Below are 22,335 nucleotides of genomic sequence, written 5' to 3'. Positions count from 1 at the left end.
TGTGGGCCAAGACGTGTAACTGAGTCTATGCCTGAACCCGCTAGCCGTGCCCTCGCGACGGCTCCAAATCAACCCGCATGCTCTCGAGCATCTCGTGGAGAAACCTCTTCTCCGTGGTGGCGGTCCTCCAACCTTGGAAGACCTTGTACATCCGATCCCGCGTTTGGTTACGCGAACGGAGAGTGTACTCGGAGCGGGGCGGGTGGGAGGGCGGAGGACTGGCCCTCGCGGGATAGGGGGGATCCGCCCTCGCAGCCCGTTGCGCCCGTTTCTGTCCAACCGGGCGGGGGCGATGAAGGAGGATGGAAACTCCTCAGCATCCGCGGGGAGGTCGTGGGATCCGCGGCCGCCGCCGGGCCAGAGTCGCGCTATAGTTCAGCCGTCGCTTGCTTCGGCCACCGCGTCGCACCTCGCGGAACTTCTCGGAGTCCTTCGCCACGCAAGCACTCCCGAAGGTGAACTCCTATACTTCCCGCCAAGGGAAGCCGACTCCGGCGATCCTCCGGGCGCGTCCTCATCGCCCCACTACGAGCGACGAAGGGCGTTGGCGACAATTCGCAACGGCCCACCGCGCCCGTGCGTCCCCACCCTTCCAGGACTCCTCCCGCTCGAAGTCCTTCCCGTGCGGGCGGCCTCCTATGGCGCTCGATCTTCGCCCACATGTTGACGATCCGCTGGTTGTTCGCAACCGCCGGATCGTCGCACACCTCCAACCACCCCCGGCCACCCGGCGTCCATCTCCGTCCACTTTCTCCGCGTGGGGGTGTCATCAGTGGGCTGCGATGAATCGCCGACCGCCTTGGCCTTCCCCCTCGTCTTTTTCTTCGGCGCGGCCCGCTCAACTGAACGGAGATCCGATCCCCGAGATCGATCCCCATATCATGCACGACAGAAGGTCATCGCCAGTTAACTGCGTCTCCACTTGTGGTCGACGTGTGAGACGAAGCCGTCAAAAATCAAGCGAGGGCCGATATACCGTGTCCCTCCCCGCGACCCTCGAGACCTCGCCACAGATCCCCGGATGGATTGCGCTGCATCCTCGCATCCCGCCCGCTCACATCATCCCCATCATCTCGTCGCAAAGATCATCCGCCGCATCCGGGGCATACTCCCCCACCCGGCGTCGCGACCGCCCGCCGCCGGTGAACATCCCCCACTGCAGATACCCCTAAGATAACCCTCCCCTACGCCCCCTCCCGGCGTGACCGCCATCATCCCCATCATCCGATTCCAAGCGGATGGTTAAACCCCCGGGCCCATCTCCGGCCCCCCATCCGCATCCCACAGTACCGCGTGGGAGTCTGAGATCCACTCGTCGCTGGACTGGACTCGTTGTTGTGATCCATCGCTAGAAAACTCGTTAAAACAAGTGGTGCAAATGAAAATGCCCATGACAAAAATAACCCTAGGTACCAAACATGTGATTTTTTTCCCATAGAGGATATTTTTGAAATTTTCAATTAAATAGTAACCAAATATATGATTATTTTTTCTTCCTTTCTTATTTTCTTCTTTAGTTTCTTCTTCTTTCTTTTTAGTATTTTATCTTCATTTCTTTTTTCTTTTCTCTTCTTTCTTTTTAGTGTTTTATACATTCATCTAATTGCATTCATAATATAAATAAAAAAATACCTAATTAAATTAATTACTTAAACTAAATAATTCAACTTTTTATATCATTATGAATACAATTCACAATGTTAAATTTTTATTAAGGCTATATTGATTAGTTACTAATTTAATATAAAATAATAATAATAATAATTATTATTATTATTATTATTATTATTATTATTACATAATATTATGTTATTCATAATTTATATAATTATACTACAATTATTTATTAATTACTATCAGTTTTTAGTATTATAACAATATTATTATTATAATAATTAAATATAATTATAGTTATAATTATATTTAAGTATATTTGAATGATATTATAATGAACTGATTATTAATTTATAACATCAAAATAATAATATTAATATTGATTAATAATAATAATAGTATAAAGAGTGAGGAGAATGAGAGAAGATATTTTAATATCACTTTTGGTACTAATTTTATGTATGCCCAAAATACCCTCTATGGCATAAATGAGAAAATATATTTGTTTAAAGGGCATTTTTGGAAGAAAATTGCATCAGGTTCCAAAAATGTGATTTATAGGTATCAAAAACGATATAAAATAAAGATCAGGTATCATTTACGTGCGAAAGTGAAAGATCATGTATCATTTATGTAGTTCTACTATTTTCTCTCTCTACCTAACACACAAAATAACATTTCCTAAAATCTCATACCCAGAGGCGAAGCTACATTAGGGCCGGGGGGCCCATGGTCCCCCCCATCATTTTTAGTACTTACTATATTATCTATATATATATTTAATAAATGTGTGTAAGTATGTAGTAGCGCAGTTGGATGGAGGTGCAGTCTGTGTATAATGAGGTAAGGGGTTTGAATTTGCTTAGCCCCATTTACAATTTTGGCTTTGTTTTTTCTATTTTACCATCAAAAAAATCTCTATTCTTTTCATATTATTTATGACTTTATTTTGTATTCATTTGTTTACTTTTGTTTTTAATATAGTTTTGTACATTTTAATTTTAATAGGGAAAATTATGTATTTTTATTCTCAATTTTAACTTTCGTTGTTGCTCACAACTACCAATGATAATGTGGACCCCCCAATGTTAAACTTCTGGCTTTGCCACTGCCCGTGCCATTCTCCAACTATACTATCTATTGTGGGACGGAGGAAGTACTTTATTCTCGGTTTAACGAAAAAGTGAACTGTATTTTTAATATCTAAACTTTGCAATTATATTAAACACGATACTCAAATATTAAAAAATTCCTACCCCTATCTAAACTTTGATTTAGAGCAACCACAATGCAGCTCGCGGATGGCTCGATCTCATCTCACTGAGACGAGCCACAGGCAAGCCCACATTGCAGATGTCTCATCACGCAGAGTATCGCGGGGAAGGGCAGATAATTCTTTAATTCTAATACTATCTTTTTTTATATATAATTCTTCTTTTTCAAGAATTGTCAAATTCACGAGACTGGAGAGTTAATAATTTTTTATATATTTATGCCTCTATCTAAGAAGCTATGCTTAGGAAATTATGTTCTTAAACTTAAATGCTTACGTAGAGGTTTCCATGAAAATTATTTTTTTAAATTTGTTCTAAACAACACTAGAGGTTTAAGTAATTATGAGAATGAATACAAAATTTGTAATTTTAGATATTTAGATTAAATTAAATTTGATGCAAATAATTAACATATAACAATAAATTTTACGCTTAGGTTCTGTACCAATTCATTTTGTCCTTCTATTTCTAATGTCACGTGAAAGCTGATCATAGTTATTTGGAGATTTGGAGAAGAAGAGTTATACAATTTGCTATACAGCATTTAATATATATAGTAACTCCTCAAACAATTTCCTATACAGAATACTATTCTAATATATAGTATCTTTATAATTTATGATTCTTCTTTATCAAGAATCGTGAAGTTCATTAGACGTAACAACCCGAACTTTCGTACCTAATTATTATTATTATTAGCCCAAAGATAAATAAATAAATATATAAATAAATAGACAAATAAAATAAGTGAACGTTGTCGTATTCGAAACCTGCCCTTTTCGTTTATAATAATCAATCTTGGAATTTTAGATAATAACTATTTCGTTCTCAAACGAACATTTCAAGTAAAGACTAAAAGAGTAACACCAAATAAAAGTGTATAATGTCCGGCACATCTCCGAAGTCCGCTAATGTACTATTATACAAATTTATCGAATTCCTAATCTATTACAATTAGAGAAATGTGCAAGTCCGGACAACCCTTAAAACGGTCGTGCTCGTATCCAATCGGAAGTGAGAGAGGGGTGCAAGTCTCGAACATTCCACTTGACTACAAATGCTCGCGTCCCAACTAAGTCCGACACGCCTTTGAGCATCACCACCTTCCCAAATGAGTGCTCCTACATAAAAAGGAAAATTTGCAATAACGATATAAAATCATGCACTTAATGCCAAGAAGAGCAAAATATATGAAATTGAAAAGTATGAGCTAATCTTTGAGGAGACTTACCTAACAAGATTTACTGACGAAATGTTTTTTTTAAGATTCACATATCATATAAAAGAAGTATTTTTATATTGCAAGTGGGCATTTAAATGCTAATGAAGAGAGATCAACGCCTAGTATAATCCCTCATTACTCAAAACACTTTTTGGCCATAGATCACCTCCTCAAGAGAAAATATCTCTGACAAATATGACAATGAAGTTAAGCCTCCCCAAGATAAACCTCCTTCCACTTGCCTCAACTTGCAAGGAAGTAAGTATATAAAACCCCAAAGTTTCCTGAAATAGCCACCCATCACTATCAAACATTCTCTTTACACCCACATATAATAAATGAGTACGAGGAGGGAGTATTGCAGATAATTGTAGGATCAAGTCCCCAATCCAACAACACTTTGTTCCCACATCCTAAGGTAAACCCCCAAACCTGTCTTTTCTTTCATATATTTACAAGCATATGCATATATAAATTGATAGTAGAATCTGCCCAAGTAACATCAACAAATACACAACAAGTTTAACATCATCTTCCACCACTAAGCCATCCACAACAGTAAGACAAATGCTCCAAAATCACTAAATTCATGAAGTAGCAGAAGTAAGTAGACACTTCAATGACTAAGCCAATTGGAAAACTTATCTTGAGGAGATGAATCTGCCGGATTCCGGCGAATGGACTTAGGCACCCCATGGACACGAGGACAGCCCCACAATTCCGATATGTCACCGATTCAATGATTTCAAGACCTTTACAAATCTACAAGTTAAAAACACCAAACTTTGAATTCAAGATTTAATCTTTAGAAATAAAACAAAATGGGAAAATGATAAAATTGGGCCTACCTTACCTCTCGGAGAACGGCGAGGCGGCGGTAGTGGTGTTGGGCGAGGAGGCAGCGCCGCGAGAGAGAAAGATAGGGAGAGAGGGCAGCGGCGGCTCGGGCTGACAGCGGTGACGGCGGATTCCGTGGCAGTGGCGGACCGAGCGAGAGAGAAGGGAGAATGGTGGTGCATGGCGGCGGTGCGCCGCCGCGCTCACTGCAGCGACGGCGGTGTAGGGCCGAGAGGGAGAAAGAAAAGAAAGGAGAGAGGAAGAAAGAAGGGAGAACGGGAAGCCGCCGGAGGCGGCGGCGGCAGTAACAAGTCAGAAAAAGGGAGAGCTCTTTTCTCTCTTGTTAATCACGATGGAATGTGGGGGAGAGGAGAAGTTTCTAGGTACTAGTAGTGGGCTCATTAATTGGGCTAAAGAATTTAAGTGTCTACACCTAACAAAAGAAAAACTGAATTGGGCCCGATTTTTAATTACTTTGGTGCTGTAGGAAATAATTAGGGAATGGCCCAAAATTCGAATTTAATTATTTTGGGCCTAAAATAAAATTGTTAAGTAAGCTGAGCTAATTAGTTGCTATCCGAGTTATTATAGTTTTGCGTAAAATTCATAGCAATGTATGGAATATCAATTAAATTGAAGTCGGGAACAGTGAAGGAAGAATCATCTAATAAGAAATTAGTTTTAGAAATTCCTAAGGATAAGTGAAATAAGAAAAGAGAATTAATTGAGGCATGCATTCCACTTAAAATTTAGGAATTTCATGAAGTCTGATTTTTATATTATATTATATTGTAATGTTTTCAAAAAGGTTATCTTGCAAGTTAAAGTCGGAGCGAGAATTTCAAGTTAAGGAAATTAAACAAACGAGGTGAGCTTTCTTATACTAAAAATACAAATTATATTTTATGAAAACTCGAACACATGTTCGTGATTTTAATGATGTTGTCTTAGTAATATACTATGTACAAATAAAATATTTAATTTCATAATATTTTTTGTACTTCATATATAAAAACAAATATTTATTACATCATAGTTACGATTTATAAGTATTTTAATATGCAAAATAAAAGAAATAAATATTAACAAAAAAAGGCGAATGTATATAGTAGGCATGGAGTACATGTACATGTTGTATATCTACTTTACATAAGGCTGTATACCAGTATATGGGCCGGCCCACATTAAATTAAATAATGAATTGAGTTTATTAGACTTGCTGCGTTTCATAGTCATTGTTGTGCGTTTTAAGCACAACACCCTCTGCTGTATTTTTTAACACAGCAGAGGATCCATCCCCATAATTTATCACTAAAGAACTTTGAACGTTTTCAAATTTAAATTTGTTTTAAACTAAGTCCTAAGGTTTTACTACTCAACCAATAAACGTTCTATTTTGTTATTTTTATTTGTCTACAAATAAAAATCTCATTTACATTTTACTTCCTTTGTTCTTGAAAATTTATCACTTTTCATTTTCGCTATTTTTGATAATGAACCCACGTTTTCAAATTTAAATTTATTCTGAACAAACACATGAGGTTTTAGAAATTATGAAAACGAATACAAAAGTTTTACTTTTAGATAATCATATTTAAATTAGAATAAATTTGTTGCAAATAATTCACATGAACTACTAAATTCTACTAGTATTAATTATTATTTATACACGTTTTACTTGGCTAGTTACACATATAGAAAGAAGGGAATTTTGTCTTACACGATAAATAATTAGTACTCCCACAAAGAGTGCATGATTTTATAGTAAAATGAAAATCACACCATTCAAGATTCCAATAGCTAGTTCCCGTATAAAATTACATTCCACACGTACACCATATCCTATATCTATACTACATAGTAAAATATGTTATTAACATTTTTTATCCACATTTTCTAGTTATTCGTCATATTTAACCACTTTTTTTCCCTATTATTTTCCCAATTTTCTAAGTAAAAATCGCGTCCGTCAACTCATGAGACCAATTTTTGTGGATAATATTTTAGAACAACACTATTTGAATAAATAATTAAAGTAGTGTGACCTACATAAATTTATAAAAGTATGTAGCTATGGCCTTGCCCTTCCACTTGACCTCCTCCGACAACGTGGAAGCACCCATAAAAATGGTCGAATGTATGTTTGAAACAACAATGCTTCCCAATATATTTCACGTACAGGTTCTGCTCCAAGATTTTGTGGAAAGAAAGGTATAGTCATTAACTTGAAAGTTGAATAGTCTTTTGGAGAAGATGAATTATACAATTTCATAGACAACATTTAATTTCTATATCTTTTTTTTTTTTTTTTGATTTTTCTTTCTCAAGAATCGTCAAGTTTACGAGACGGAGGGTTAATCATCTTTTATACATTTATGCCAAATAGGCTTTGGAAACTATAATCTTAAACTTAAATGCTTACATAGAGATTTCCAAAAAGTAAAATATTGCAGTACTAGAGTAATTATGAGAATGAATACAAAATTTGTACTTGTAGATATTTAAATTAGATTAAATTTGTTGCAAATAATTAACATGAAACAACTAATTTCACGCTCAGGTTTTGCTCCAATTCATTTTGTCATTCTACTTCTAATGTCACGTGAAAGATGATCATAGTAACGATGATTTTTAGTAACTCCTCAAACAATTTCCTATACAAAATACTAATTCTAATATATAGTGTCTTTTTAATTTATGATTCTTCTTTTCCAAGAATCGTGAAGTTCACGAGACGTAGAGTTAATTTATACTACTACTACTATTTGATGAAGCTAGGATTAGGAAACTACTCATAAAATTTAAAGCTTAAATGCTTAAATAGAGATTTCCATGATATTTAATATTTTAACACTAAAAAAACTTCGAACATATTTTAATAGAGAATAGTATAATTTTCTCTTTAGCAATAATTAATTAGTACATATATCAAGTATTTCGCCCACAAAGAGTGCATGATTTTATAGTAAAATGGAATCACAGCATTCATACAATTATGAAATCACTATCTGTAGAAGTAGAAGCCAGGATTTTGAAACTAGTATGTTTAAATGCACGTATTTCCAAGAATATGTATTAATAGTAGTATTATTATATTATAGATTATAGAAGTTGGAACGTTTTCAATTTTGAATTTAGTTTAATTTGAAGAGGACATGGGGATTTATTAGTTACATTCAAGATTCCAATAGCTAGTTCCCATATAAAATTACATTCCACACGTAGACTATATTCTATATCTATCTATACTACATAGTAGTAAAATTTATTAATTGCCAACCGTAATTAGCACCTATAAATACGTTTGTTTCTATTCACCAGAATCACAATCAAACATATAGCAAGTCTTTTATAATTTTAGCATCAATCAAGCAATGGCTTCCCTGAGAATTTCTCCCATTGTTGCACCCTTCAATCAGTCGAAAAGAACATTGGGCAGCAGTCATAGTCATCGAGGCAAACATGAGTCTTGTTCATCGTTGTTCGGGAAAACATTCCCGAATAGTGTTTTGAATGAGAATAGGCAATTGCTAACAATCTCAAAAGTGGCTACAAATGAAGGTGTAGCAAAGGAAGCTGAAAGTAATGAGAAGACACATGTTGCTTTTACTAGTGTAAGGCAAGAGAAATGGCAAGGAGAGCTTCAAGTTGAAGGAGAAATTCCTCAATGGCTGGTATGTATAATGTACTCCTATATAGCTAGCTAGTATGTGCTTTACTACTAAAATAAAATAGTAAGTACTGTAGTAGCAAAATCTAATGTTTAATTAATTAGGTGATCGATCATATATATATAATGATTTTCATATGTAGTTAGTTACTACATGCAAGTCTAATACCAAAATTAATTTATTTTCAGAATGGGACATATCTAAGAAATGGTCCGGGAGTATGGCACGTCGGAGACTACAACCTTCAGCACCTGTTCGACGGGTACGCCACCCTCGTCCGCCTCAACTTTGACAGCGGTAGGCTCGTAATGGGGCATCGGCAAATCGAGTCTGAAGCGTACAAAGCCGCCCAAAAGAATCAGAAAGTTTGCTTCCGTGAATTCTCGGATAATGGCCCCAAAAGCGAGAATTTCTTGGACTACATGGGCGACCTAGCTAAGCTGTTTTCCGGGGCTTCCCTTACCGACAATACCATGACCGGTGTGGTTAAGCTAGGAGATGGACGAGTCCTATGCTTGACCGAGACCCAAAAAGGTTCTATTCTTATCGACCCAGACACGTTAGAGACGCTGGGGAAGTTCGAGTATACTGACAATTTGGGCGGCCTCATCCAAGCGGCCCACCCAATTGTCACTGATACCGAATATATTACTTTGTTGCCCGACCTTATCAACCCCGGCCACCAAGTCGTGAGGATGAACCCTGGGACCAATGAGAGGAAACTCATGGGGCGGGTCAATTGTCGTGGCAGGCCTTCTCCCGGCTGGGTCCATTCCTTCCCGGTCACCGAAAACTAAGTGGTTGTCCCGGAGATGCCACTTAGGTATTGTCCACAGAATTTGCTAAAGGCTGAGCCCACAGAATTGTATAAGTTTCAATGGCTCCCTGACTCCAAAGCCTACATGCACGTTATGTGCAAAGCTACTGGCAAGACTGTAAGTAATTCTCTTCTTTTTTTGTTTGTGAAAAAGTATTACTATGAAATTAATATTGTTTTCTTGTTTTATTTATAATTAAGGTGGCGAGTGTGGAGGTTCCTCCGTTTGTGACATTTCATTTCATCAATGCTTACGAAGAGACCGATGAAGATGGAAGAGTGACGGCCGTTATTGCTGATTGTTGTGAACATGAAGCTGATCCTGCCATTCTTCCAAACCTTTCACTCCACAATCTTCGCTCATTACACGGCCAAGATGTGTTGCCTGATGCAAAGTCTGTTTGATAGGAGTATCTTTTTATCTCTATTTACTTAATTTGCTGTTTTATGGACTACTAATTAACTACTACATGTGTTGTTTATGATTATGAAGGGTTGGGAGATTTAGGATTCCAATTGATGGTAGCCCAAATGGGACGTTAGAGGCAGCATTGGATCCAAATGAGAGAGGCATGGATATGTGTAGCATTAACCCTAACTTTTTGGGGAAGAAATATCGCTATGCTTATGCTACCGGTGCACAAAGGCCTTGCAACTTCCCAAATACCATTACTAAGGTATTCATTCATTACCCTAATTAATTAATTTCCCATATCTCTTAGCTTGTGTTTAATACTACTCCCTAATTTTGTTGTGTAGCTTGATTTAGTGGACAAGAAGGCTAAGAGCTGGTGTGAGGAATGCTCTATCCCCTCCGAGCCCTTCTTTGTGGCTAGGCCGGGTGCCACTCAGGAAGATGATGGTTAGTTTAATTTGCTCTCAAAAATTCATTTCACTATTTTTTTATGAGTTGTATACCTAATGTCATATGTACGGACGGTTACAGGTGTTGTGATCTCCATGGTTAGTCAGAAGAATGGTGATGGATTTGCCTTGGTGTTGGATGGAACTACTTTCGAAGAGATTGCTAGAGCTAAATTTCCCTATGGTCTTCCTTATGGGCTGCATGGTTGCTGGGTTCCCAAGAATTGATCATTAATCTAATGTACTTGTGTTTGGTTTTCACAATGTTGTAAGGGATTAATTATAATCTTCTTATATATTGTTTGTCATGCATTTCTGAATTATTAAAAACATCTGGTATTTTGTCAGTTGCGTTGATTCTGTATTATTTCTCCGATTATATGGAGTAATTCAAGTATTTGATTAGATACCTTATGGTGCATTAGTAATATATTATTAAAAAATTTAATATATAGTTTTATACAAATAGAGGAATGAAGAACGAATATGAATGGGAGCTAGAGAGAGCGAAGGATGATTTTTTTATATACTAGTACTATTTATATTAGATTTGTTTCATTTGGATTCGAAGCATGCCATCTAAAATAAATATTAATGGTAAGAGCTACTACCAAATTATGTTTAATGATTTTTTTTCTCTCGAATTATACATAAAGAAATATCCAATCCTTCGCCCGAGTTGGTGAGCTGTGAATAGTTAAGAATTAAGATTTATTTATGAAATGTTAATTATATGGATAAAGATCAAACTAGAATCGTGGTCCATTGCCGTCGAAAATAATCCTCTTGAATCGTGGTTCATTGCAAAAGTAATCAGGAACGACTCTTGCATCGTCTCCCTTCCAATCACGATGGATGTAGCATCGGGGTTCGCGGCAGTGGCAAAGTTGGCTCAGTATTGTTGATAATACTCTTGTTCTTCTTGCTCCGCTGCACTATACATCGATTTATTTCATTCGGATTCATCTCTTCAATTGATGCAAGATAATATGTTTAGATAGAAGAATGAGAGAAGAACGAGTGATAGATGATATTATTTGATGTAAAAAATGGATGATGAATGGAGTATGTATCGATGCTTTATGGATGAACTAGGAATTATAGAAAAACAAAAATATTTAGCTTTATTCTATTAGTAAAACAAAGATGATTTTATAATTATTGTTTTATTATCTAAGGTGATATTATATACCGCTTTTAAAGTTGAGGGGAAAGACCAGAAAATTAGCAAATTGTATGATTTTTGGGATAAAAACCATATTTTTTAAATGGGAATGTTTTGATTTTGCCACATCATTTAGACCTTTTTGTTTCTTGAAATGTTTGAATTTAAACTAGTCTTTCCATTTAGTAAACGAAAAATTGCAAAACTACATCACAATAACGTTAATTCTAGAAATATATCCAATTTATTGAGTTTTATTATATTGCCGATCTACATCACAAGCCATTTGTTTGATTATACCAGTGTCACCACCCATGCGATGGACGTGCCAAATAGTTTTTACATAGCAATTAGAAATTATATATATTATTATGTAGCCTTTAAAAATCAGATTTATATATAATAACATCTGTCAAACAGTTAAAAACATAAAATTAAATGAATTGGAAATGAAAATGACATATACACATGTTGATTAGAACAATTTTGGATCTTAGGGAATCCACAGTAATGGACACAAAACCTTCCCAAAATCCGCATCAACCTATTTTTCAGCTGGCATGTTGACATTTTAAATTTCAGGCCCAACAAATGAAATAGCGCTCACCACAAAAATCAACTTATTTCACCATTTTCATATGTTGTTATTTTAATTGCCGATTGATAAAACAAATAACATAGATTAAAATACATATACGATAGAAGAATGAAGATATTTAAACATAGAATAATTTCAGTATTAAAAAAAAATTAGCCCTGCTGAAAAGCCCCACAATAGCGTCATGAAACTCGCCGCTCTGACAGACAAGTGAAGTGCTCCACCATTTTCACACATGCAATAGAACCCCTAAAACCGCAACATGCGGCCGACCGAATTTGGAACTGTATTGTGGATGCTTTTAACTTAAAACTGAGCAATCACACCTTAAAAACATCTAATATTCGAATATTAGTTATTTGAAATCTTATATGCATATGCATGTTTTTGAAAAATTAGTATTAAAATTCATAGTTTAAGGAGATAGATACAATGTTGAAGTTTATCAGCATGTAGATTACACTGATAAGAAAACATAAAAACATAGATATACCATATCTGAAACATTGCCAAAAATGGTTCTATCTTTAATTGTCAATGCCACAGTTGAGTGATCACGGGGTTTTACTTAAAAGACCCGAGTCACTAAAATACTTTTCCTTTAGTAAAGATTTGATTGCGCAATCACATAACATAGATATACCATATCTGAAACTGATGTGAACCGGGAATGTGGCCACATTCCACGACGGTCACTGGACCGGCCAACTCCTTTGTTAGCTCACGGTCCCCTCATGTGTACACTAGTCCGAGTAGGGTTTGCGGCCCTACTGGGACCCGAATTCGATTTAACTAAATTGGCATAGCCAAGCAGATAGGTAATCATAAAATAAAACATGGCATGACAATATACTTGAGCAAAGATTCACATTTTCATACTGAAATCACGTTTTGAAAGAAATGCCCACCTCAAAAGCTAAAGCTCCTTCCGAAATTTCCTTAACTTGGTCTTAGATGACGTTCGAAGACGTCCCTTTAGGAAATAAAATGATACTTAATTAGATGTTGAGATATCCGTTAAGCTTAAACATGAATGCATCCTAAGTGCGATGATCATTTTATTCTTTCTCTAAATTTTCTAGAAGAGTTCTAAAATTCTTGAGCATTAATTAAATCAGTAGATTTAATTAAATTAGTAAAATTATTCACTTAACTAGAGGGTGCTACCTCCCATGCCATTTATTTAAACATACTAAAATAAGCTCGAGGTCTATTCATCGTTAGCGTATTGTAGTCGCTTAAAATTAATTATTTGAGCACTCATACTAAATTCCGGAAGAAAAACGACTTATCCTCGTGGAGATAAATTGCGGCTATTAATTAAATTCTTAGCCTCCGTCCGCCGCCGCTTCGTCCTCATCCGCAGCCGCCCGACGAGCAGGGCTGCCGCCTGCTCCATCGCTCGGCGCCGCACCATTCCTCTCCGCCCCTTTTCTTCCTTTCCCTTCTTCCTCGGCGAAAATCGCCGCTCCATCCATCGCCATCCGCCATAGCCGCCGCCTCTGCTCCATCTCTCTCTGTTCCTTTCTTCATCGGCGGTATCTCCGCCAACCGCCCCTGCCTCGCGGTCGCCGCCGCTGCCCACTAATCGCCGACCTCTGGCTTGCTTGGCCGTGAGTGAGTCTCCGTCGGGTGCTACATATTTAAACATAGAATAATTTCAGTATTAAAAAAAATAGCCCTGCTGAAAAGCCCCACGATAGCGTCATGGAACCCGCCGCTCTGACAGACAAGTGAAGTGCTCCACCATTTTCACACATGCAATAGAGCCCCTAAAACCGCAGCATGCGGCCGAACGAATTTGAAACTGTATTGTGGATGCTCTTAACTTAAAACTGAACAATCACACCTTAAAAACATCTAATATTCGAATATTAATTATTAGAAATCTTATATGCATATGCATGTTTTGAAAAATTAGCATTAAAATTCTTAGTTTAAGGAGATAGATACAATGTTGAAGTTTATCAGCATCGTCAATTATTTGGAGAATTAATTAGGTATTATTTCTGCTCCGTAGAAAAGCATGTTTTAGGTTTCAATTATACTTAAAGCATGATTGATTCAAGTTATGAGCATGATACATGTGAGAATTACGCGAATAGATTTTGTCTAAATAATCTGCTAAATAGATCTGATTACTATGTGATTTATTTGTTCGATTAATTGTTAAATTATGAATTCGAAATCCCGCACGCTTCCGCTGTCAGTTCCAATAATGAAAAAAGTAGAGAGAGTAATATTTTCATTTTAGGAAACGTTTCATTTTTAATGGGGCAAACAAAAAAGGAAAACGTTACATTTTAAATGGGACAGAGGGAGTACATAACTTAAATCCAACAAATTAAAAATTCCGTAAAATCCTAAAATTTTCTTTGACGGCGGGATAGCAGTTGCGGCGCAAACGACCTGTCCACATCAAGGGGAGTCTCATTTGAGTCTTGAGAAAGTGAATTCCTTGGTAATATGTTCTTAATTGGAACAACGTGATACTTCGTTGTAGCACTTGAAAACCAGGGACATTAAAGTTTTATCCAGCCTATGGGTGGGCGGCGCCTGACTTGGTTTGCCTTGTCCCCGCCTCTAGCGCTAGCCGTCTTTATCGCCTTCGTCCCAATCGGACTACGTCACAAACCCATACCATAGCTCGAGCCCCCTGCATCGGCTCCCGCAAACTGGCTTGCGGCCTTCTCGTCGCCAGGCATGGATCGGCCGCCACTTGACGAGTATTTGCCGCTTGTCCTGTGCTTCGTCCGTTTCGAGTTTGAGCCCAGACTGGACTTGTTGCCATCCACCCATCTATCGATAATAACGAACACTATTTCAAGTATTGAAAAACTTAAAGGACCTCTCAGTCTATAGTTGGAAGATCATAGCCGCCCTTAAAATGTCGGCGACATTCGTTCCGCTTAGGCACCGAAGTTTTTCATTTCTGTAGACACCGCATGATTTTTTGATCTCCATGTCCACTCAATCGAAATGACTGCGAAGCATCTTCAGACTACGCTTCCTCTTGGGCGTGCATTGTTATAGTTTTCTATCACCCTTACCCAAAAAACATGCAAGGTCATTGGTTCCCAACGATCGGATCGTTGAAGTAGCGATCACGGGCAGTGGCCTCGTTTGGCCACCGGTCTTCGCATTTTCTTCCTCCCTAATCTTGGATAACAATTGCATAGACCCGTAGGACCTGTGCTGCAAGTGCATCGTTGTGATATGGAGGGTCGGTAGACATTCTCAGTTGGAGGATACGACCTTTGGTACACGGGTGTCTACGAGCTTTGGGTCATCCGATAATGACACATAGTCATTGTTGAGATTGTTCAACCAATTATTCCAGTCGTACAATGACACGGAGTGAAAAATTAGTGAGAGATGAAATATATGGAGTTTTTTTTGGGAAAATGATGTGATGAATAGGGTATTTATAGATGATTTTAGGATGAGTTGGAGGTTAAAAAAATAAAAAAAATGGACAAAAGTGGTAATATTTGGGAAAGTGAGAAAATTTTTATTAATTTCTAATTTTTTAGGTTTTTCTGAATTTTTTTTTTTTTAAAGTTAAAATCTATTGGCTATAATATGCGCTTACTCGCGGGCTAGCGAGTGGCTCGCCGAGTCAATTATCTCCCCTTCCCCGCGCGATGAGGCATATGCAATGTGGGCTCGCCGGTGGCTCGTCTCAGTGAGACGAGATCAAGCCATCCGCGAGTTGCATTGCGATTGCTCTAAATCAAAGTCTGGATAGGTGTAGGTATATTTTTAATATTGAGTATCGTGTTTAATACGATTGCAAAGTTTAGATATCAAAAATATAATCGTTTAAAAATAGCAACTATTTCCATTTTGGGTCGTTCCTTAAAAATGAAAACTTTAGAATCTTTCTATTTTAAGATATGGACCCCACAATCCACTAAGTCTACTTTCACTACTTTTTCTCTTTCTCTCTGGTACTTTACTCATTTTTCTTTTCATCTCTTTTACTTTACCAATTCTTCTCACCTACTTTACCAATTGAAGATTAAAACTCTAGCCATTTCAAATGTTTCTACTTTTTGAATACGGAGGGAGTAGTTCATTTTTTCATGAAATCGAAAATATAGTATCGTTTTGAGGATTTTAATTGATTAGAACTATAGTTTAAATTTTATTAGCATATTAATTAATTAATATACATCTATAAATAAGTTTTCTTCTATCCTTAGTACTATATGCTATTGAAATTTTTGATGCATGTAAAAATTCTTCTTCGTTACAAATAAAATAGAAGTTTTCTTCCCTTTTGATATTTTATTTTCTTACTTTGAAGTTTTCTTTAATAATAATTATATGCTATCAAAAAAATTTAAAAATTAATTCATTAATTAATTCTCAGTATGTTAACAAAATTTAAATTATGACAAAAAAATGAGAAAAATTACCATATTTTAAATGCATTTAGTTTCTATTTATATAATTATACTTAAGAATAAAGTTTAAATTTCATCCCTCGCATTAAGTACGTTACCTTTTGAATTTTGATCCCAAATACTATCTTTTGGTTTAAAATTAACATTTTCATTAAATTTTGATGGTCAAAACATGTTTTGACCAAATTAATAATTTAATTATAAATCTAAATAACAAGATTAATCTAATTAATTTAATATAAAGTATATAAAATCTTTTTTGCCTATAATAAAAAATATTAAAATTCAGAAAATATTTGTAACATATAATAAAATATATTAAAATTTATAAATATTCTTTTACCTATAATAAAATTTAAATTTATTTAAAATTTATAAAAATATTCACAAATTTAATTTTAATTATAGGTAAAATATTTTATCATTTTTAACTTAATTGAATTCAATTTTTTTTAGATGCAAAAAATAATTTATAAATTAAATATTAAATTATACTCTCTTTGTCCTTTAAAAGTATGAACTATTTCTTTATTAGTCCGTTTGTTTAATAACCCTTGAGACCTTTTGTTGGCATAGTTTGGAAGTTAATTGAGCATAGGATAGTTGTTATCAATCCTGTAGGATTCTATAGGAAATTTAGCTACTCATGTTCATCACAAAGGTCAGAGAAATATTCAAAGGAATAATCGAAAACATTGTTTAAACAAGAATAAAACTAAAAGATGAACTCCTATAATTAGATTGGGCGGATTGGAGGCTTCGTCTTCAATCTTGCGATGAATACTCCTCATCTGCTCGTTATTCTCTTCTCCTAGGTGAAAAAGTGGTATTTTTTGGGGTAGGAGGCGTTCCCTAGGTATATATATATACCTAGGGTTGACTTTGGGCGGGAAATAAACTGTCGGACGAACCTGGCGGATCGCCTGGTTCGTTGTGCGTCGAATCTGGCGAGTGGCCAACTGCCTACGACATTTTTCTCGTGTTTTGCTGGCGGGCCGCCAGGTTCATTTGCATGCGAACCCGGCGGTTCGCCAGCTATGTCACCGCTCCACGTAGTCTTGATAAAACGGTCATAACTTCTTCTACCAAACTCCGATTGAGACGTTTAAGATATCCACGCGAAGCTCTTTCGAAGAAGAAGAGAATGGTATGAATTATGTGCGAATCGGAGTTCAAAATCTCCAGAAAAACTGTCTCAAACCAAAGCTTCTACATATCCACATATTTTGTACATTTTTTACACATTCTTCACAAAATGGTCAAAATACCAATATCATAGAGAAGTAGTTATAATCATGTCTCAAAGTACACAATATACGATCAAAACCAAGTAAAACCACCCTCTAAAATCATGTAAAATCCAAGTGAATCAGTCCGTCTGTGAAAAGTATGAAATCTCTAATTTTAGAATAATTAAACAACACATTACCCCTTCAGATCATTTTATTTACAACTTATATTACTTACACTACCCTTTATATCTCCCTCTCTTACTTTACCAATACATTCAAGCTCTTGCCAAACTAAATGTTCATACTTTTTAGGAACGAATGTAGTACATGTTAATTCGATTTATAATTAAGTTACAAATTTAGTCAAAACACATATGACCATTAATTTTAACTAATATGTTAATTCTAGACCAAAACGTATTATTTTTTATCTTTGTTTGTGATCAAAAGTTAACACACTTAACATGTTAAGATCAAATTTTTTTTTAAAGCAAATGTAAGTGACTAAGTTTAGACTTTTATCTTGCACTTATTAAAATATTATTAGTTGAACACATAAACTCATACGGTTAACTTGGTGTGATGAGAATAGGGAATTTCTACATCAGATATCTAAATTGTCCCTCTATACTATAGAAATAAATCATTTGAAAATAAGAGCATCCTTATCCGTGCTTTTAAATAAGAGCACAGAGGTAGGCCCAGATCCATTTTTACTCATTGTCCTTAGACAAGAGCACAACACCCACATCTATGCTCTTCCGCAAGGACAAGCTCAAGGGTCCCACCATTCTATTATTCAATTTAAATACTTCAATTACTAAAAACATTTCTACAATATAAAATACATTAAAATATAAAAATTACATAATTAAATCCTAAAAAATAAAAATACATAATTAAAATCCTAGAAAATAAAAAAATACATAATTAAAATCCTAGAAAATAAAAAAATACATAATTAAAATCCTACAAATTAAAAATTACATAATTAAAGACTAAAAAATACCCCGTGGAAGACTAGTCCTCTATCCCCAATGTTCTTTGGAGACCCTGTATAATTGGAAAAATTGAAAAATAAATTAAAAGTGCGTAGAAAACGGATATAATTTATTGGGAAGTGGAAAAATATTTTTTTTAATTAATTTCAAAAAAAAAATTTAAAAAAAAAGAAAAAAACATAATCTATGACGTTGGCCAATCGCAGCCCGCCACGTAAGCCTGCTCAGCGGCAAGGACGTGCTCTTATTTAAGAGCACCGCCCTGCCGCTGGCAAGGACGGACTACGTGCATTGGTGAGCAGCGGCGTCTTTGCCAGCGGTAAGGACGGACAACGTTACCACTGTGGATGCTCTAACATGAGTTTTAATAGTGCGTGTAATAGATGGTAGGATTTATAGATGATAAAATATAGAAAAAGGCAAAAATATTTCAATAAATAGATATGGACTATCTTAGACGGATGATAAAAACAATTTCAGCCTATTTCTATGTGGGAATAATAATTCAACTATTAAGCTAATAAAGAATATACAATATATTATTCCCTCCATTCCTGAAAATTTGTCACATTCCTTTTTCGTCTGTCCCTAAAAATTTGTCATTTTTCACTTTTACTATTTTTAGTAATGGATCCTACATTCCACTAACTCATTCACACTCACATTTTATTATAAAACTAATATATAAAAGTAGGACTCACATGACACCAACCTTTTTAACTTTAACCCACTTTCTATTACATTTTTTAAAATCCGAGTCAAATAGTGATGGATCACAAGCGAAGGAGGGAGTATCATTTTATTATTTCAATAGTACTTGTTCGTTAATCACTTTTCAAATGTTTTCTTATCTTTCTTGTTTTTCTTGATTGCATTGTGCCTTATTTTGTAAGAATGATCGTCAACCTTGATTCTCCATTGATTATCCTTTAATGGTGATGTTTTCATAATTTAAGTTTTTTCAGGCGCAGTAAATTCATGGAGTATGTTCAAGTAAAAAGAAAATAAGAAATACAAAAGCGGTTAAAAACTACCAACTACTTTTCAATTCTTTTTCCCTTTTCTCTGATTCGTGAATTTTGAACTTCCACAGAAGAGAAGAAACGAATTTTCAGTGATGGTTATTTAAGAGAAAGAGGAATAACAGTAAGGCTAAATCAGAGGGGTTTAGAGAGAGAGAGTAACCGAAGAAAGAGGCATGGCCACAAATAGTAAATCGAGTAATTTGGCGAAACTGAAGCCCGCTGTTGGAGATGGGCCTTCTTCTTCCAAACCCAGAATTGATTCCTCTGCATCCAAGAAGAAAATTGTTGGGGGATCAATCAGGAATTCAGCTCCAGATTCCAAAAATAGATCCATTTTTAGCTCTACCTCCAAAATGGTAACGGACAAGAATCCACTATTTTTCCCCCTTTTGTTTTTGGTTCTGTTATGATTTCCCCCATTTAGCTGAAATTTGCAAAGATCGCTACTTTACTCACTTGATTTTTGGATTTTCTACCTTAATTTGTGTGTGTGTTTTCTTATATTAATTGTTGAATTAGAAGTTATTGATTTTACTACCATCTGTATTACCTAATTGATCCTCTGTAAAAAATGAGGTGAATTGTTGCAAAGATTATAGCTGATCTATTAATCAATTGCCTTTTACAAACTGTTGCTGCTCTAATTTTTTAGATTTGATCTGAATGTGTTACTTGAAGGACTTAAATTTGATGGTGAATCTGTTGAAATTCGACTTGAAATCCGTTGGAATTTGCATTCGAATTGTCTGTGGTGATTTTGATTTACCTCTAATTGAATTCTGATATATATTGATCAAGCGAAGACGAAGAAAACGTCTGCTCAAACGAAAGATGATAAGAAAACTGTGAAGAGAACCAGAGAGAAGAAAGTGTATTCTTTGGCTGGCCAGAAATTTGATGTTCCCGAAGAGGTTCTGTATGCATAGCCCTTCGTTTGTATTGTTACGTTCTCTTTTGGACGAGTTCTTGCCTTACTGTGCCTTGTTTTTCGTCTGGTCTACAGCGGGAGCCATTGAGAATATTTTATGAATCATTATCCAAGCAGATTCCTTCGAGTGAAATGGCTGAGTTTTGGTGAGTTTTTTCTTTGCTATTTCATGGAACGTTTAGAGTCGATATAGCTTGCTCGATTTTATATTCTTGAAGAGGACTAGATGCAGATGAAGATATCTGGCTAATAGTATATGTTAAGATAGAGTATGGGCCTTTTGTGATGTGACTAAATAATGTTTTTGATGTTGCTGTTGTTACTTGTTAGTCGATTCAATGTGAATAACATATTGTGATGCTAATTATACACTTTGATTACTTCACCAACATCTCATTTAATACCGAATACCTGCATTAACTTATCGTTTCGTTATGAGCTACAAACGACGAATAGATTCTCAATCTCTTCTCTCTTCGTGTTCTGCCTATTCTATTATCCGATCTTTTCCACATATTTGGTGTTCTTCTCTGTTTTTCTATGCCTTTTTATAGTTTTAGATTGTGTTTTCGTGTTTACTCTCCTTCTTGTATAAACTTTATAGGGAGCTTTCATTAATTGATGATAGTCTTGAAATTTTATGTTGAGCTTCTGACCATTTTCCTAACTAGACGCATAAATGAGGATTCGAGTAAAAAATAATCTTGGTGTTTGGTAAGGAAAATTGGGAGGTATCATGAATATATCTCCGATTTTGTGATGCAGGTATATATTTTTTTACCAATCGCTCGCTATACTTGCTATATCTGAAGTCGAAACTCCAGATTTATATGGAATGAGTTCATGGTCGAGAAAGAACTCGTGGTTTTTTAATTAATAAGCTCATGGTTCTGCTGTTGATCTTGTTATATCCTTACATTGTATCATAAGGCTTAGATGAATGATTATCTCAAATTTTGCAGGCTGATGGAACACGGCATGCTGTCGCCCGAGAGGTCGAGAAAAGCCTATGAGAAGAAACAGAGGAAGCAAAAACAGCTCCGTTCGGGCACTCCCATAAAGTCTCCACCACCGTCCACATCTAGTAGACCCGAGAGCTCCAAGAAGCCACAGCCGGTTCCCAAGAATGGCGAAGTAAAATCTAAGAAACGTATAAAGGAAGACAGCGACGATGAGGATGATTTCGTGCTAAGCCACAAGTGGAGAAGAGGTTAAACAAACCATACTCAGAAAAAAAAAATTTACAACAATCATCGCTCGAGGTAACTTAGACGGGCATCCTTACACTAAGAAAAACGACAAATTCGACTCATTCTTTAAATTTGTGATGAAACAATAAAGTTGTTGTAGCAGCCCTCATTTCAAATTGTAATCTTATGACACTCCAAACTTGCTTATGGATCTTAATCTTGAATTTATCATGTATTATTCGTTATATTCGACTTCTTGTGTTGCTCTCTTCTATGGTTCTATGTAAATGCAGATTCTTGATAGTACAGACAGATTGAATGCTAAATCTTGATGGCCAGAGTTGTCTCAATCGATCTTTAAATGCTCGTTGCCAAGGCCGAGGATAGTCTCTGCCATCGGGACGTGCAACGTGACTATGTCATGGAACATCTGAAGAGAAGAAAATATAAGAAAATGCCCCAAAGGAAGCATGATCTAGGTCAGAAAA

The 22,335-nt window shown here is 35.9% G+C and overlaps 2 protein-coding genes and 1 pseudogene across 3 annotated transcripts; 2 read left to right on the top strand and 1 right to left on the bottom strand.

Annotated features, from left to right (window-relative positions):
- Nucleotides 1-3,736: 3,736 nt before the first annotated feature.
- LOC125210822 lies at nucleotides 3,737-5,314 on the bottom strand. Of its 2 annotated transcripts, none has more exons than XM_048110420.1 (3): nucleotides 4,964-5,314; nucleotides 4,756-4,862; nucleotides 3,737-4,003 (listed from the first exon to the last, which is right to left on the bottom strand). In XM_048110420.1, the coding sequence occupies exons 1-3, from the start codon at nucleotides 5,127-5,129 to the stop codon at nucleotides 3,872-3,874; spliced, it is 405 nt and encodes a 134-aa protein (XP_047966377.1). In that variant the 5' UTR covers nucleotides 5,130-5,314; the 3' UTR covers nucleotides 3,737-3,871. The 2 variants fall into 2 exon arrangements, with proteins under 2 accessions (XP_047966377.1, XP_047966376.1); XM_048110419.1 differs by having other exon boundaries at nucleotides 4,756-4,872; nucleotides 4,959-5,313.
- Nucleotides 5,315-8,321: 3,007 nt separating this feature from the next.
- Nucleotides 8,322-10,527, top strand: LOC125210196 (annotated as a pseudogene).
- A 9,133-nt stretch (nucleotides 10,528-19,660) lies between these two features.
- LOC125212254 lies at nucleotides 19,661-22,094 on the top strand. Its single transcript, XM_048112362.1, has 4 exons — nucleotides 19,661-20,085; nucleotides 20,533-20,640; nucleotides 20,733-20,803; nucleotides 21,620-22,094. The coding sequence occupies exons 1-4, from the start codon at nucleotides 19,903-19,905 to the stop codon at nucleotides 21,870-21,872; spliced, it is 615 nt and encodes a 204-aa protein (XP_047968319.1). The 5' UTR covers nucleotides 19,661-19,902; the 3' UTR covers nucleotides 21,873-22,094.
- The last annotated feature ends 241 nt before the right edge of the window (nucleotides 22,095-22,335 follow it).

Source organism: Salvia hispanica, chromosome 3 (assembly GCF_023119035.1).
Source record: "Salvia hispanica cultivar TCC Black 2014 chromosome 3, UniMelb_Shisp_WGS_1.0, whole genome shotgun sequence".
NCBI lineage: Eukaryota > Viridiplantae > Streptophyta > Magnoliopsida > Lamiales > Lamiaceae > Salvia > Salvia hispanica.
Note: the sequence above shows the minus strand (reverse complement) of the source record. Positions and strands in the feature narration are given on the sequence as shown.